The 18491-nt window shown below is 36.6% G+C and overlaps 1 protein-coding gene and 1 pseudogene across 1 annotated transcript; both read left to right on the top strand.

The window, feature by feature from the left end:
• The first annotated feature begins 10901 nt into the window (after positions 1–10901).
• LOC117990906 (63 kDa chaperonin, mitochondrial-like) lies at positions 10902–12680 on the top strand. Its single transcript, XM_034978406.2, has one exon. The coding sequence runs from the start codon at positions 10927–10929 to the stop codon at positions 12583–12585; it is 1659 nt and encodes a 552-aa protein (XP_034834297.1). The 5' UTR covers positions 10902–10926; the 3' UTR covers positions 12586–12680.
• Positions 12681–13687: 1007 nt separating this feature from the next.
• Positions 13688–18491, top strand: part of LOC117990834 (uncharacterized) — a 38315-nt pseudogene continuing 33511 nt past the window's right edge.

The raw sequence follows: 18491 nt of genomic DNA, 5'->3' as shown, positions 1-18491 counted from the left end.
CAGGTATTTACTTATTTGTAGAAAGTAGAAACGTTAAAAAACTAAGTTTCAACCAGACTTTCTGCACCAAGTTTCATCAACAAGTTTCATCATAAAGTTTCGTCAGCAAGTTTCCGCAACAAACACTACAGAGTCAAGCATGGCTACGATAAGTACAAGTGGTCCTTTGGTACTGCGACTTTTAGTGCTTGCAACGTTATGTTGATAAGGATAGGGAATACGAAAATGAAAAATAAACCTATGCGCAAAGTAAAACAGACCAAGACCCAGTGCAAAAGTTTCGGCAACAAGTTTCGTCAAAAAGTTTACCGCACCAAGTTTCTGCAAAAAGTTTAATTTACAAGTTTCCGCCTCAAGTTCTGCATAAATTCGTCAACAAGTATCAAAAACAAATTACAACAAGAAGTTTCAACAGCTAGTTTCAGTTACAAATTTCGTCAAGAAGATTCATCGATAACTTTTCGCAATAAGTACCTAGTTATCTGCAACAAGTTTCGTCAACAATTTTCGTTAACAAGTTTTAACAACAAGTTTCCGCAACAAGTTAAGGCAGCTCAGTTCGGTGCTTTCTTCATACAAACGTAGGAGGGAAAATACAACAATATTCGATATTGTACGCACAAAACTAAGAATTATATCGATTTATCTCGTCATTATCTAGGTTCAATGATATCTAAAACATTGAAAAAAATATTGATTTAAAAGTTACGAGCCTCAAAAGATTCCTATTTTAACACTAAATTTATGTCAACTTTGGGCGTAAATAAATAAGATTAGGAATAGGAAAATTCTAAAAAAAATTATCATTAGACATAGTTTATTTATTCATTAGTTGAAATAACTTTACTTTGCAAACCTAAATTCAGTAGTTTTTTCTCAAAAATACTTTTCCCAAACTACTGTTCAACCCTTTTCAAGCGCTAGATTTCGGCTAAAATCATCATGCTTCTCACCCCAAAACATTAGACACCGCGCGGGTGGCGGAGGGAAGGGCCAGCCCAGCGGCGCGCGGCTGCGCGTGTAATATTGTGGTTTCTATGACGACAACTGTTGTTATGTTTTCAAAAACAAAAGTCGTAATGATTTTATAAAATTAATTTTTATTCAGTGGCTATGCAAATGTGTAGAAGATTGAGCAGAGCAGAGTCAATAAGTCCTTCAAATACTTATTGCATTTTGTACATTGACCTCTGGAATTTGAAATTTGGACACCAATTTTATTCATTGGTTTATTGACCTGACTTTGTTGTTGAGGTCCTAGTAGGGATATCTACTCGTGTGGTCCTAGTACAATAGGTAAGTAACTTTGTTTAGTTATTTATTTTATCTAATTTTAAAAAACCGGCCAAGTGCGAGTTGCTCGCGCACCAAGGGTTCCGTACTCAGGTATTTTTTTGACATTTTGCTCCATAAATCAAAAACTATTATGCATAAAAATAAATAAAAATGTGTTTTAGAATACACACAATACAGTAAAGCCCTTTCATATAATACCCCACTTGGTATACTTATTATACATTGAAAATTGAAAATACTAATTATTTTTTATTATACACTTTTTATTAACACACTTTTTTTTTTGTAAGTTGTAATCACAAATCTATGGTTTTCGGATTTATTCCTTTACTTGTGCTCTAAGACCTACGTACCTACTAAATTTCATGATTCTGGGTCAACGGGAAGTATCCTATAGGTTTGTGTGACAGATACGACACAGACGGAGAGACGGACAGACAGACAGACAACGAAGTGATCCTAAGGGTCCCTTTTTTCCTTATAAAGTACGGAACCCTAAAAAGGTACCTGTATATGTATAATAATATAGGTAGGTAGGTACCTACCTGGTGGTATTTCTTTGTATTTTTAGGGTTCCGTACCTCAGAAGGAAAAAACGGAACCCTCTGTCTGTCTGTCTGTCGGTCCGTCTGTCCGTCCGTCCGTCTGTCCGTCCGTCCGTCCGTCCGTCCGTCCGTCCGTACGTCCGTCAGTCCGTCCGTCCGTCCATGCGTCTGTCGGTCCGTCCATCGGTCCGTCTGCCCGTCCGTCTGTCCGTCTGTTCGTCTGTCGGTCTGTCCGTCTGTCTGTCTGTCCGTCTATCTGTCTGTCTGTCTGTCTGTCCGTCTTACAAATAAAGTACGCAACGCTTCGTACAAATAGTACTTTTTTATTTATTTACTAGCTGACGCCCGCGACTTCGTCCGCGTGGATGTAGGTTTTCAAAAGCCCGTGGGAACTCTTTTATTTTCTGGGATAAAAGAAGGCAGGTCATGCCTGTCGTAGAGGTGATGGCCGTTGGAGCCGGAAAGTTCTTGAGTGGAGACCGCGTAGGTATAAGTAAGCGTAGTGTGGGACGCCTTCCAGCACGATGGACCGACGATATACAGAGGCTGGCGGGAAGTGGCTAGGTGAGGAAGGCTGAGGACCGGGTGTGGTGGCGCTCTTTAGGGAAAGCCTATGTCCAACAGTGGACGACCGCAGGCTGATGATAATGGAAAAAATCACGTTGATCCGTTGCACCCCTCACACGTCCCTATCCGCCTTCTCCACTCCTGTCACGCTGGCGAATAAGTTTGGAATAGAATAGGATTTCGATGGAGTGCGTGGATTTTTGTGAACGGAGTTCAACCATGTAGTCGTGGTTTGGTACAATAGTAAATGGTACAATATTAATTCACCAACAACAGTTCCTAAAACCCATAGAATAGGAGTGCAGTACCCTGCAGCATCAGTATTGAAGAGTTGGAACTTAAAGTTCAATAATGGTATATATGTTTGGCATCTACAATATTATCTCACAATCAACAGTGGCTTAGGAGTGCAATACCCAGTACCCTGCATCATCAGGGTTGAAGAGTTGGGATATCGAGTTGAATTATGAAGTCGTTGCTTGGTACCTAAACCAGAGATAGTTTATTCTAAGCGTACCTTTAATATCAATTCAACATCAACTATTCCTAAAACAGCTGATTGAAATCCAAAAGTACAAAAGCTACCCGTGATTATTATGATGATGGTTGAGAAGTTGGCACTTGAAGTTTTAACATGTATGGTTTCTAACAAAAAAGAATGAATGAAATCGGACTACGCGTTAATGAATTACAGCTCAGTATACATTTTAACTTTCAACCCCTCTCCTAAGGGAACCATGCTGAATTTCGGGATAAAAAGTATCCTATATCCTATATCCTCATAGTATGACGTCAAATCGTACCAAGTTTCATTGGAATCCATTCAGTAGTTTCAGCGTGATGCGCGGCCGTGATACAGACAGACAGACAGACAGACAGACAAAAATGAAAAAAATTCCAGTTTTGGGTTCAGTATCGATTATAGAGTGCCCTCGAAAAAAAAATTTCAAAATATCTTCAATGTACAGAATTTCACCTGTTACAGTTTTATTATAAGTAATAAAATAATAATAATAATATTGATTCAGATACAAGTTAGCCCTTGACTGCAATCTCACCTGGTGGTAGGTGACGATACAGTCTTGCTTACGACTATTTCGGATCGGAAATTCTTGGATTCAGGTTAAATGCAGTGCAAAAAGAGAGATCATTAGGATTCCGTACCTCAAAAGGAAAAAGGAACCCTTATAGGATCAGTTTGTTGTCTGTCCGTCTTACAAATAAAGTACGCAACGCTTCGTACAAATAGTACTTTTTTATTTATTTATTCAGATACAAGTTAGCCCTTGACTACAATCTCACCTGGTGGTAAGTGACGATACAGTCTTGCTTACGGCTATTTCGGATCGGGAATTCTTGGATTCAGATTAAATGCAGTGCAAAAAGAGAGATCATTAGGATTCCGTACCTCAAAAGGAAAAGGGAACCCTTATAGGATCAGTTTGTTGTCTGTCTGTCTGTCTATCTGTCAGTCTGTCAGTGTGTCTGTCAAGAAGCCTGTAGGGTACTTCCCACTGACCTAGAATGATAAAATTTGGCAGGTAGGTAATAACAGTTATAACACACGTAAGGGGAAAAATCTGAAACAATGAATTTGTGGTTACATCACGAAAAATAAATAAAAATGTGTTCATTAACGAATAGTTAGTATTTTCAACTTTCAAGTAAGATTAGTAAACCAAGTGTGATATCATATAAAGGACCTTACTTGTACATCAAAAACCGATTTTATTTATTTTTATCCATACTAATATTATAAATGCGAAAGTGTATCTGTCTATCTGTCCGTCTGTCTGTCTGCTAGCTTTTCACAGCTCATCCATTTAACCAATTTTGATGAAATTTGGTACAAAAATAGCTTGCATCCCGGGGAAGGACATAGGCTACTTTTATGATAAATAAGATTTAGTGGATACCGCTATTTTTCTGGAAATAACGTTAGATGCGAAACTTCAATGGGGCTCTCATATAAATAACTTATCGAACAGACAGTTCTGCTGCATATGCGGTAAAAAAGATTCGCCAGTTGACAGACATAGAAACGGCGAGACTAGTATATTTTAGTTACTTTCACAGCATTATGTCATATGGCATATTATTAGAAAAGAAAAAGAAAGAAAAGAAAAAACGTTTATTTTTTAAAGCTGTACCACACATTACCAGTTACCAACTGGTTAGGTTATCCCAGCGCCTCTTATACTTGAGTAATAAAGTCAAAAAACCTCAAGTAGAAGAAGCGCCGGAATAAAGTATGTCATGTGTGGCACAACCCAAAAAAAAAGGTCCCTACTCAGCATAAATGCATATTGTCTTGCACAAGTACAAAAACATACAGCGCTGGTTTTCAGTAGAAACCCTGATTCAGATGGCACCACGGAATTATTATGGGGTAATGCTGCTGATATAAATTCTATTTTTGTGCTGCAGAAAAGGGCTGTTCGAGCCATATATAGTATGGGACCACGAGAGTCGCTGAGAACTAAATTTAGAGAAGTTAAAATTATGACAGTGCATAATCAATATATTTTTGAAAATTTATTGTACGTATATAAAAACATAAATAAATTAACAAAAAAAGTGACTGTCATAAGTTCAAAGTGACTGTCATAAGTTCAAAGTTTTCATAAAACGTAAACTAATTAAAAAATCCTATTACATTGTAAAGGATTATTTAAATGATAAGCAAGCTTGGGAATGAGTTGCTCGGCTTTGTGATAGTTCTAATAAGTTTAATTTATGATTTTGTAAAGTGGTGATAATAAAAAGAATACCCGGCTGAGTTAGCTGTGGGCTCTTCTCAGTCTTGGGCACGTTTGGAACCCTCGTAGCGTTTGCGAAATAATTATCACCACTATATTTTACAAATCCAACAACTGACAATCGAAAAAAAAATAAAAACCGACTTCGTTACATAAACACTAAAAATTGAAAAATAATTTAATTTATTACCGAATATATTATGTATACAAGAGTTAATATAGTTCCATAATAATACTTTTTGGTGCCGGTGCCAATTAGCTTTAGCTGCGCGAATCGTCTAGACTTCATATTTTTATGGGACTCCACAATGGCACCTCATTGGCACCGACCCCAAAAAATATTATTATGGAACTATATTAACTCTTGTATACATAATATATTCGGTAATAAATTAAATTATTTTTCAATTTTTAGTGTTTATGTAACGAAGTCGGTTTTTATTTTTTTTGTAAAAAATTTTTATTTCACAATTTTTAGTGGCCCCATGGAATTATGCTATGCCTGGTTAAAAATCTACTGTTTACTAAGCTATTACACTGATCGCGAGCAATTTACTCTTATCCGTTGAGGAGTTCCAGTATCTATCTTCGAAGATGTTCATCAGATCTTCACCAAATTGAAATGGGACCAACTTTGAAGTATACCCTTTCAAACAAAAAAAGAATTTTTAAAATCGGTCCAGGCGTTTTTGAGTAATCGGGGAACATACATAAAAAATAAAAAAAAAAAAAAAAAAAAAAAAAAAAGATTCCGACGAATTGAGAACCTCCTCCTTTTTTTGAAGTCGGTTAAAAAGAGTAATTTATTACCTATTTTGAACAAATCATTTGACTTTGACTTTTGATCCCGGAAAATCAAAGTTCCCACGGGATTTTTAAAAAACCTAAATCCACGCGGACGAAGTTGCGGGCATCATCTAGTGCATAATAAATAGTTTTTGATTTATCATGCAAAATGTCAAAAAATACTATTTACCTATTTATTTATTTTTATTTTTCACTAGCTGCCCCGGCGAACTTCGTACCGCCTAACAGTCGATTCTTTTTCAGGAATTTTTTAAAAATTTTCTCTCCGTAAGAACCATATTCGTACTTCAAGGAATATTATAAAAAAAGAATTAGCGAAATCGGTTCAGCTGTTCTCGAGATTTGCGATCAGCAACACATTTAGCGATTCATTTTTATATGTACCGAAATTCTAGTTACATAGTAGTAATAAATTAAGTTACATTGTAAATGCTTATCTCTAAACAGAGATTTAGAGATAAACATTTTACTATTGTAGTACGGAAACCTCGGGGCGCGAGTTTGACTCGTACTTGGCCGGTCGGTCTGTCGGTCGGTCGGTCGATTTATTTTAGAATGCATCGTATCGACAGCTGGTGGTAGTAGTTTACATATATCCTACTAATATTATAAACTAGGTGAAGCTATGATAGCCTAGTGGTTAGGACGTCCGCCTTCTAAACGGAGGTCGGGGGGTTCGATCCCGGGCACGCACCTCTAACTTTTCGGAGTTATACGCGTTTTAATTAATTAAATATCACTTGCTTTAACGGTAAAGGAAAACATCGTGAGGAAACCTGCATGCCGAGTTCTCCATAATGTTCTCAAAGGTGTGTGAATTCTACCAATCCGCACATGGCCAGCGTGGTAGACTATGGCCAAAACCCTTCTCACTCTGAGAGGAGACCCCTGCTCTGTAGTGAGCCGGCGATGGGTTGATCATGATGATGATGAGGTGATGCCCGCGACTTCGTACGCGTGGAATTAGATTTTTAAAAATCCCGTGGAAACTCTTTGATTTTCCGGGATAAAAAGTAGCCTATGTCACTCTCCAGGTCAACCATACCCATGCAAAAAATCACTTCGATCCGTTGCTCTGTTGCGACGTGATTGAAGGACAAACCAACGAACCAACAAACAAACACACTTTCACATTTATAATAGGTGTAGTGATGTGTGTGTGTGGATGTTTGGATGTTTGTTACTCAATCACACAAAAACGGCTGAACGGTTTTGGATGAAATTGGGAATGGAGATAGATAAAAGTGTTAATTTAGGGTATACCCTAAATTAACACATAGGCTACTTTTTATCCCGGAAAATCAAAGAGTTCCCACGGGATTTTTAAAAACCTAATTCCACGCGGACGAAGTTGCGGGCATCAACTAGTAATAAAATATAATTTGGACTTATCCGAATTCCGAAAGTCAGGGTTGTCAAATCACACTTATATTATAAAGGCGAAATTTTGTATCTGCGTGTGTGTGTGTATAGGTTTGTTACCCTTTCACGCAAAAAGTACAAGACGGATTTGGCTGAAATTTGAAATAGTGATCGCTTTTGAAAGAGTTCTCGCGGGATTAAAAAACCACTATATCCTCGCGGACGAAGTCGCGTGTATCATCTAGTTACAAATATAAGTATGTAGGTCATATTGTGTGCTTAGACAATTTAATTATATACTTGAGTTTTCATGTAACAGAAACAAAAATGGATTGGCGGAAGAGGAAAAAGAAACGGTTTAGACTCGCAAAAGCAAATCCCTTGCAAAGAGGAGATCTATTAAAATTCATCAGAATCTTTCCAAACCATAATATTATCTTGTGATGATAATGCCATTACTTTTTCGGGGTTATTCCCGTGCGTCACACCCGACGTGAGTAACAATGTGACTCGACGGGAATTTTATTTGACTGAATATGTACTTTTCCGGGATGCTGAATTTGATAATGACATTTATTTTCAAATCCAAAATAGCAGACATGCACTTTTCACAAAAAATAGAAATGGGTGTCGTTTTCAGGGTTTCCAGGATGCTGGTTTTGATAATGACATTAATTTTTTAATCTAAGATGGCGGGCCAGCACTTTTTATAAAAAATAGACGCGAGTGTCGTTTTCAAGGTTCTCCAGGATGGTGAATTTGATGATGACATTTATTTATTTTTAATAAATACTTATATATTATACTTCTATTTTAGTGGATCACGGGATTTTCTTTGGCAAGGAAACGACAAAGCAAAAATCGAATTGAATTAGATTATGATGCTATCACACCGTACCATTTAGAGCCAGCTTCTGAAAGTTTGACACTGTGTTTGTAAGTTGATATTATTTAGATACTAGCAAATGCCCACGACTTCGTCCGCGTGGGCTACACAAAATTTCGAACCCCTATTTCACCCCCTCCAGAGTTGAATTTTCAAAAATCTCTTCTTAGTGGATGCCTGCGTCATAATAGCTATCTGCATGCCAAATTTCAGCACGATCCGTCCAGTAGTTTGAGCTGTGCGTTGATAGATCAGTCAGTCAGTCAGTCAGTCAGTCACCTTTTTCTTTTATATATTTAGATTAGGAATTAGGATTAGGATAATATAATTATTATGTTACTAGCTGCCCCGACGAACTTCGCACCGCCTACAGTCGATTCTTTTTCAGGACATTTTTTAAATTTTTCTCTCCATAAGAACCATCCCCGTACTTCAAGGAATATTACCAAAAAGAATTAGCGAAATCGGTGCAGCTGTTCTCGAGATTTGCGATCAGCAACACATTCAACGATTCATTTTTATATAATAATATAGAGATTTACTATTTGTTGTCAGATTTGTCAATGCTGAATTATGTTGTATTTTAGTGACTCAAGACATTCCTTTTAGAAGAAAACAAGGAAAATAAAATGAATGTGCCCAATATACGTACCACTGAAATCCAACATGATGCTGCAACATTCAATTCCGTACTAAATATTGAAAGGTCTACCCATACCATACTTGTAAGTTGTTATGCTATGTTTTTTGCATACATTCTATATAGATAATACTCACAATATATTTACGTTGATTGTATGTTTATTAATTCCAGAAATGAAATGGAGAGCTTCAATAGTTCTGCGTCGAATGATACATCTAATGTGACTGTTGAAACAGAAAATGATACATATTGTGTTTATGTGTGTAGTGGGCTTTTAGAGGGAAATTGAATTGTACCTACTTCCTACTTATAAAAATAAAATTTTCATTTTTGAGATCAAAGTGGAATTTATTTAGACTTTTTTATACACAAGTAGATGGTATATATAGTTTTTAGTCGCTACTAATAGATAAGTGTAGGCAACAAAATTTATTTTCACAGACAAACGAATGTGTAATCATGTGTTCCTAATAGGTAATCCGCCAGCACAGAGAATTCAACTCCTAGAGTACGCATATACAAGGATTTACATGAAAACAAAATCGTAAAATGTTGGCGGGGGACAGGGGAGAATGCTTTGTTGTGATTGGTGGACTGACTAATAAAAACAATGTGCGGAATGAGGGTACCGAACGGGCGTGGGCGATGATTCATTTAAAATTCCGTGGGATCACCACGATTTAGCAATGCAATTCCTTAGGTACAGCATCAGGGTCGAGAAGTGGGTCTTCGAGTTCAATGATAAAGTCTTTACTTGGTAGATATAGGTACCTACCTCTCAATATCAATTTATAACCGACAGTTTCAAAATCCCATAAGTTTTGGTGGTCATGTCCCCTGCAGCATCAGGATTGAGGAGTTGAAATCCACATTTTATATAGGACAATGTTGCAAAGTTTCTTTATCAATTAAAAAAATACGCAAATCGGTTCAGAAATCTCGGAGATTTCTGTGTACATAGGTAGAAAAACACAACTCCTTTTTTAAAAGTCGGTTAAAAAAGTATCCTTTGTTAATTCTCTACTTGTCTGTAAAAGTCCCGTCAAAATAGGTTCTGCCGTTCCGAAGATTAGCCCGTTCAAACTTCAAACAGACAGACAGACAGACAGTTTTTAAAAACATTTGATTCAGCTGTTATGGTACAGTTCAAATAACAATATTATGAGCTTGCGGTAGTTATTTCGAAATTACAGACAGACACTTCATAGAAGTATGGATTTCTATAATATAATATAAGTACGAGTTGTTTATACACGCTGAGGTAGTAGTTACCTAATAGGTATGTATGTAAGTGAGATTTTATAGTATTCATCAAAAGATAAGTAGGTAATCATTATCATTCAAAAAAAATTTAAAAATATCTATTTCAGTAGGTAAAACAATTTCACATAGTGCGTAGTAATTGGGACCATCCCAGTAAGTGTTTTAGTATTGCTACGAGTACTCGTGGCAGGCGACCCCGCTCTTCCATAAAATCTTATACAATAATAATTGAAATAAGTAGTTCCTTCATAAATCATATATTTACAAAAATTCATCGGTGACATCTGTCCAACTATCTGTGTGCCATCATCAATATATCCGGACGCTAGTGTGAGCGCATGCACTCGCTACACTGCTCATCACTGAGTCTATCTCTTTCTATCACAATGTTAGGTGAAATAGCATACAGGTTACCCACGTGGGCCGAGCAGTTCGGACGTGCATCCAGCGTCACCTTAACTACTAGTTACAACAAGTTTCGTCAGAAAGTTTCCCGCACCAAGTTTCTGCAAAAAGGTTTCGTCAACAAGTTTCGCCAAGAAGTTTCCGCAACATGTTTCGGAAAAAAGTTGCGTCAACAAGTTTCAAACAGCTAGTTTCGGCAACATTTTGGCCTTATAGTTTAAACAAATAATTACCTAATAGTAATTAGATAAGGCTAGCTTTAAGTTTTATTACCTAATTATAACTGGCCGATAATAAATAAATTTTTAAAAATGTATGCGTTTGAAAGGTATCTGTCATGAAAAATTGATGAAAACTCAGTATGAAAAGCTTTGAATTTCCGATTGTATTTTAATGCGTGATTTTTTTACAATGTACAAATTACAAAAATTTGTTGCAAAATTAAACTTAAAATATGGGACTTGGATGCTATCACATCGTAAATATGCAAAAGAAGTACGATTTGGACCAGATGTTCGGTCAATTATGTTACAAGGAGTAGATATTTTAGCAGATGCTGTCGCTGTTACAATGGGACCTAAAGGGCGGAACGTAATTTTAGAACAAGCATTCGGTCCACCAAAAATCACCAAAGATGGAGTTACCGTTGCAAAGGGAATAGAATTAGAAGATAAGTTCAAAAACATTGGTGCTAAACTTGTTCAACAAGTGGCAAATAAAACCAACGAAGAAGCTGGAGATGGAACTACAACAGCTACAATACTAGCCAGAGCGATTGCAAGAGAAGGTTTTGACAGCATTTCAAAGGGAGCTAACCCTATTGAAATTAGAAAAGGAATCATGCTAGCAGTAGCAACAGTTACAGAAGAACTAAAAAAAATATCAAAACCTGTTAAAACATCTGAGGAAATAGAACAGGTTGCCACAGTATCTGCTAATGGTGATAATAGCATAGGAAAACTTATTGCAACTGCTATGAACAGAGTTGGTAAAGATGGTGTTGTAACTGTTAAAGATGGTAAAACAATGGATGATGAATTAGAAATAATAGATGGAATGAAAATTGAACGAGGTTATGTATCCCCCTACTTTATTAACTCTTGCAAAGGTCCACGGGTTGAATATAATGAAGCATTAATTCTTATTTCCGATAAAAAGATATTTAATGCTAATCAGATTGTACCTGCTTTAGAAATTGCCAATAGTCAAAAGAAACCTTTGATTATAATCGCTGAAGATTACGAAGGTGAACCAATATCAGTTTTGGTAGTAAATAAACTAAAAATTGGATTGCAAGTTGCTGCTATTAAGGCACCAGGATTTGGAGAATATAGAAAAAATATATTGATTGATTTAGCTATTGCAACTGGTGGTGTAATTTTTGAAGACAATGAAAATTTAATACGCTTAGAAGATTGCCAACTTCAGAGTCTGGGAAAAGTTGGTGAGGTTTTGATTACGAAAGATTCGACTCTATTATTAAAAGGACAGGGGGATAAAGCAGAAATAGAACAACGCATTGAACAAATAAGAGCTGAATTCGAAGAAGAAAAAAGTGAATCCAAGCGAAACAGGTTATTGGATCGTATTTCTAGACTTAAATGTAGAGTGGGGATATTACGAATTGGAGGTTGCAGTGAAGTTGAAGTAAATGAAAAAAAAGACCGTGTTAACGATGCTCTCAATGCCACACGAGCGGCAGTCTCAGGAGGAATTGTCCCTGGTGGTGGCGCCGCTCTTGTACGATGTATACCTGTATTAGAAAGTCTTAAACCATCTAATTCTGATCAAGCAGTTGGAATTAATATAATTAAAAAAGCCCTTCGTACTCCCTGTATAACAATAGCTCGTAACGCTGGCTTCGATGGGTCTGTGGTTGTATCTAATGTTGAAAATTTAGATGCAAATTATGGATACGATGCTCTAAATAACGAATACGTTGATATGTTTGAAAAGGGTATTATAGACCCAACGAAAGTAGTTCGAAGAGCACTAACTGATGCTAGTGGAGTTGCTTCACTATTAACTACAGCAGAAGCTGTTATTTGTTAAATAGCTGCAAGTGAAAGAGTAAATTCTCCAACTTTAGAACCGAATACCCCAGGTGTTACAATTTATTAATGTGTGAATAAAGTATTTTAAATAACTTTAATTAGTTTTAATTATTATTAAATTAATGTGAATCATGGTGTTTCAGGTAACATTACAATTTAGCCTAACTTACCACCAGGTGAAATCGCAGTCAAAGGCTAACTTATAATATTATAATGGATGGAATAAAAAAGGCCTAGTAGTTAAATTACTACACATTACCCATATTATAAGTGCAAGAATGTGTTTGTTTGTTGGTTCTTTGGTTTCTCCTTCGATCATGTCGCAATGGAGCAACGGATTGACGTGATTTTTTTAACCTGTACGCTTAGTACGAGATTTTATGCCTCACCAAGCAACGTTGATAGTATTTGAGCGTCGAAACATCCGCGTTATAGTAAACTGGATCTTAACTGACTTGTTTTAAAGCTCAAGTTTGTCTACACATTTACAGCAAGTGCTCCAAGCGGAAACGTTGCGAAATTTTAATCAGTGGCATTGAATTTTTTACTTTAATTCAAGGTTAATTAGGTCTTTTTTACTTTGACGGTATTGTGTGTCGACTCTCGAATTCTAGCAACGTTTGGTGAGACGTAAAATCTTATACTAAGCGTACTGGAGCGTGACATAAGGCTACTTTTTATCCCGGAAAATCAAAGAGTTCCCACGGGATTTTTAAGAACCTAAATCCACGCAAACGAAGTCGCGAGCATCAGCTAGTAGTTTTACTAGCTGATGCTCGCGACTTGGGGTACGGAAGTTGCGAGCGGGGTTTATGTTTATAAAGCAGCTGTTTTTAGGGTTCCGTACCCGAAGGTTGCCAACAGGACCCTATTACTAAGACTCCGCTGTCCGTCCGTCCGTCCTCCGTATGTCTGTCAGCGGGCTGTATCTCGTGAACCATAACAGGTAGAGACCTGAAATTGTATTTCTATTCACCGCGGTTACAATCACGCGGTGATTGATGGAGGCTTTAAAAGGCTACAGCCCAGAGCCGTTAAGCCAGTTGAAAAAAAGGTGCTTGAGATTGACAGTTAACAAATGACCAAATGTCAGAAAAGTAAATTAAAGGCGCGAAATTTTGCCCTTATTTTGCCTATTTGGTAAAATAAAAGGTTATTTTTTTTTCTGGTCGGTCTATAAAATATAATTTAACCAAAGATAAATATTTATTAAAAGAGTAACAGTATGAACAAGAATTTTTTTGATATTCTTTTCCTTCGTTAACGTTTTATAAATTTGACTAAAACTTGTTTATGATGTCTGAAAAGAATAAGATTTTGATGATTTCTTCGCAATCACAAGCTCTTGAGAGTTTTGAAAATGTTCAAGAAGAATCAGAAGACAGCCCAAGCTCTAAAGAACTCAATATTACTAGCGATGATGAAGCGGGACCAGTTTCATGTAAAAGAAAACGAACTATGAATTTTTCTGACAGTGAAAGCGATTTGGAGAAGGAAAAAAAGAATGTTGAAGATAATATCATATCGCCGAGTAAATCTGAAGATATTGTTCAAGATAGAAGCAGTTCACTCAACAGTACCAAGAAATCTAGGATAAAACACATTGATACTTCTGAAAGTGAAAATAGTTCCGCTGAAGATAAAGGAATACAGAAAAAGTCTATCAGAACTGAAGACAAACTGAAGAAACTCAAAGACAAGTTCAAAGGTTTAATTTCTCACCATGCAAAGGGTTCACAAGAAATAAAGACGCATTCCTATGAGAAATTACCCATGACTGATATTGAGAATAGTGAAAATTCGGATGAGGAGGTTTCTTGCTTGAACATAAAACAGGTACATAGTTAATTTGCAATTGCAAAGTCATAACTGTTTTATTTAATACTAGCTGATGCCCACGACTTCGTCCGTGTGGATTTAGGTTTTTAAAAATCCCGTGGGAACTCTTTGATTTTCCGGGATAAAAAGTAGCCTATGTCCTTCCCCGAGCTGCAAGCTATATGTGTACCAAATTTCGTCAAAATCGGTTGAACGGATGAGCCATGAAAGGCTAGCAGACAGACAGACACACTTTCGCATTTATAATATTAGTATGGATTAGTATGGATTGCTTAGAGTTTGGTGCTACTGCAATACCTTGGCTTGCCATCTTTTGTCTTTTCTAGCATCCAGTGTTTTGTATTTGTCCATAATGCATCAGAGAATTACATGGCTAGCCTGTCACTTTGATTAGACTTTTTTTAATGAAAATAATACTAAAACTTAAATCTAGCCTTATCTAATTACTATACAAATCATGCTCGCATGGAATGGTGCCAAGAATACTGGCTGCATTTCTGCGCTGGACAGCTAGGCTGATCCGTTGCGCAAAAAATGAGCTAGCCCTTCTGTCACCAAATGAGGCTATTAATAGCAGTGAAATGTCCCATAACTTTTTTTTTGCACTAAGATCATGGCCTCAGGGTCTATATGGCAAACAGAACAAAAATGTAACTCTTGGAGAGAGATACTTGCGCCGCTTGCCGTTTTCAGCCATTTCTGCTGCGGCTTCTGGTCTTGATCCTGTCTCCCTGATATGACACATGGCCAATGTGTTTTAAAGTTACTGTACTTACTCATACTTATCATACAGTAAACTGAGTTGAAATATTTGATGATGCAAAATTTCCATCTGTGTGGCTTTAGGTTTTTAAAAATCTTGTGGAAACTCTTTGATTTTTTAAGCTACAAAATAGCCTATGTCCACAGTGTGGGCATACACACCCAGGATGCGAGCTATCTCTGTACCAAATATTGCTAAAATCGGGTAAACTATGGGTCATGAAAAGCTAGCCAACAGACAGATACTTTTGCATGTTGAATATAAGTATGGATTATTTAGAGTATTGGACTGATTTCAGAAAATAAAAAAGTCAGCACATTCAATGGATTCCATATGTGACCCAGATACCTCGGATGAGGACAGCAAGCCCAGGCCATTTCATAAACAGAGATCCAAACAGTGTAAACCTAGAAGTACAAAGCCTACATCACCAAAGCCTATGAGAGTAAGTAGTGTTTGAGTAACACCAACGAGATATATGCAGTTGATACTGATGATTTTATATTAGAAATAGTTAGGATATTATGTTTAAACATTTGGAGCTGGTTTGTTTCCTAAACATGATAAATGTGATCAATTTTTAAGTTTTACTGCCACTCACATTTATATGTATATAATAATAACCCCTTATTAAAATCTAGTGAGGACCCCACCAAAGGGGGTTAGTTTCACAGTTTTTATGTCTGTGGAAAAAAGATCTGGCATAATTGTTGGCACTGTGGACACCCATGACAACCCAGCAGGGTTAGCATGGGCGGGGATATAATTTTCTCCCCGGGGAAAGGATAAAATCTTTATCCCCTCCGACAGCTTTATCCACTCTCCGAGCATGGGCTCACGGGTGGATATAATTATCCACAGTGAATAAAACGGGGGACTTTTCGGTTTTTGGATCTTTTCCTTTACCTTTATTGGGTTAATGGTAATTGGTATTTGGGACCTATGTTGGGGTTCCCAACCATATTCCAAACATAACCCAAACACAACCCAAACATAACACAAATACAACCCAAACATAACCCAAACACAACCCAAACATAACCTAAAGCCAACAGGTACCGCGAGACATGTTTTGATTTTTTAAGTTCTATGAGAATAAACTTAAACCCACGTCTAATGTCGAGGATAAAATTGTCCCCGAATTAGGGATAAACTTCTCCTCTCCCCTGTTGCCGTGCTTTGAGAGGTGGACAAGTAAATTTTATCCCTCGTCAGTGGATATAATTGGGGGATAAAATTTTTGTCTCCTGCCCATGCTAGGGGGGCAGCAAAAGAATTTTCTCCTAGTCTCTAGGAGGTATCAAATCAGTGTTTACTTTTATAGTGTTACTAGCTAATACCCAGCATGTGTTGTAATGCGATTCGCGCGCCACCTGTCGTATGTTAAAGGGAAACCTCGCAAGTCTCAACAATAACTCTACAAACTTTCAATCCAATGAACAATACACGAATTTATTGATAACAAACAAACAGACTTTACATTATTTATTTATATTAAATCGCTTTGAAGGATAAGAAGTCTTATTGCATATTTATATAAATAAAAGGAAAAGCTGACTGACTGACTGATATATCAATGCACGGCTAAAACTACTGGACAGACCGGGCTGAACTTTAGCATGCAGATAGCTATTATAATGTAGACATCCGCCAAGAAAAGATTTTTGAAAATTCAACCACTAAGAGTGTAAAATAAGGATTTGAAAATTGGGTATTCCACTCGAACGAAGTCGCAAGGATAAGCTAGTCATCTATAAAATTGATATGGGAAAAATTTAAATCCTGAAACTTAATATTGTGAAACTTAATTTTTTTCCACAGATGTCAGCAAAACAAGCAATGGAAAACATGCACAAAATAAAGAGTGAATCCAATCGGATGCTGCGAGAGAAAGAAGTCTCACTACCATATCACAGACCAAAGGCTTTGTCACTCAAAGACATCATGAGCAGAAGGAAGCCTGCAGTCACATCTGATGGAAAGGCACTCCCAATTAAAATGAACAATGAACAGCTTAAACAATTTGTGTAAGTGCAGCATTGCAGTTATGCTGTATTGTAAATCCATACAATATTTCAAGCAGTACCCCAAATATTACAGAAGTTATAGTTTTAAAACCAAATAATTTGTACCACATTTTATTGTAAATGAATTCTTTTTCAATTCAAACTGATGAATGATGTGCAAACATATATATGTAATGAACAGACCAACAGACAAACATTTTTCATATAAAGATAAGAATATTGTAGTAGTACTATTATGTTTCAGATTATTGTTAGAGCAAAGACAAAAAGAAGTGATAGAGTTATGTAAAAGTGACACTGAAGAAGAAGAAGAAGAAGATTGTCCAGAAGATGAGGCAAGGGTTAGAAATGACATCCCTACAACCAATTATCTAACAGAACCAAATTTGGAAGATACAAACATAGGGCAAATTGCTAAAGGGGATAGTGGTATTTCTAATGAAATAAGATGTATTGAATCTAATGCCAAAGAAAATATGAATGTAAATATCGATGTTGAAAATCAAGCTTCCAAAGAGACAGAATGTGCCACAGAGACTGGAACTGTTGATGAACCTACAAATATGGATGTTGATAAAGAATATATCGAAACTAACGTTAAGAATGGTTCAAGAAGTGATAAGGAACAGGGAACTGTCAGGGAAGAGACTGAAACTGTAAATAAAACTCCAAATGTGGAAGTATGTAAAGAATATACCGAGACTGAAGCTAAGAGTACTTCAGGAAGTGAGAAGGAACAGGAAAGTGTCATAATGGAGCCAGAACCTGTAAATGAACCTCCAAATATGGATATAGATAATGAATATACTGAGACTGAAGCTAAGAATAGTTCAAGAAATCAGAAGAAAGAGGGAAGTGTCATAATGGAGACAGAAACTGTAAACAAACCTCCCAACATGGATGTTGTTGAAGAATATACAGAAACTGACGTTAAGAATAGTTCAAAAAGTGAGAAGGAACGGGAAAATGATATTACGTCAGTGGAATTATCTGAAAATCAACCAGTTAAGGAACCTGGACGAAATACAGAACAAGACAGCCAAAATATGGAATTGCATTATGATTCCGAAAAAGTAGAATTAATTCAAGAGAGTGAACAAACCAAAGACCATATTTCAGAAGTTCCTTCCACTAGCATAGAGAAAGAACAAATTGAAATTCCGCAAAGTGATGATGATGAATTTGTAGATAATGATTTTAATTATGATGAAATTGACAAACTGATTGAAAATGCGGAATGTGCAAGTGGTATGGTAATTAACAGCCTAGTAGTAT

This window comes from Maniola hyperantus, chromosome 18 (genome assembly GCF_902806685.2).
Source record: "Maniola hyperantus chromosome 18, iAphHyp1.2, whole genome shotgun sequence".
Classification (NCBI taxonomy): domain Eukaryota; kingdom Metazoa; phylum Arthropoda; class Insecta; order Lepidoptera; family Nymphalidae; genus Maniola; species Maniola hyperantus.
This window is presented reverse-complemented; position numbering and strand designations above follow the sequence as displayed.

Bases quoted from the DNA above. Each gene is read 5' to 3' on its own strand.
- LOC117990906 (XM_034978406.2), top strand. From the start codon at position 10,927: ATGCGTGATTTTTTTACAATGTACAAATTACAAAAATTTGTTGCAAAA.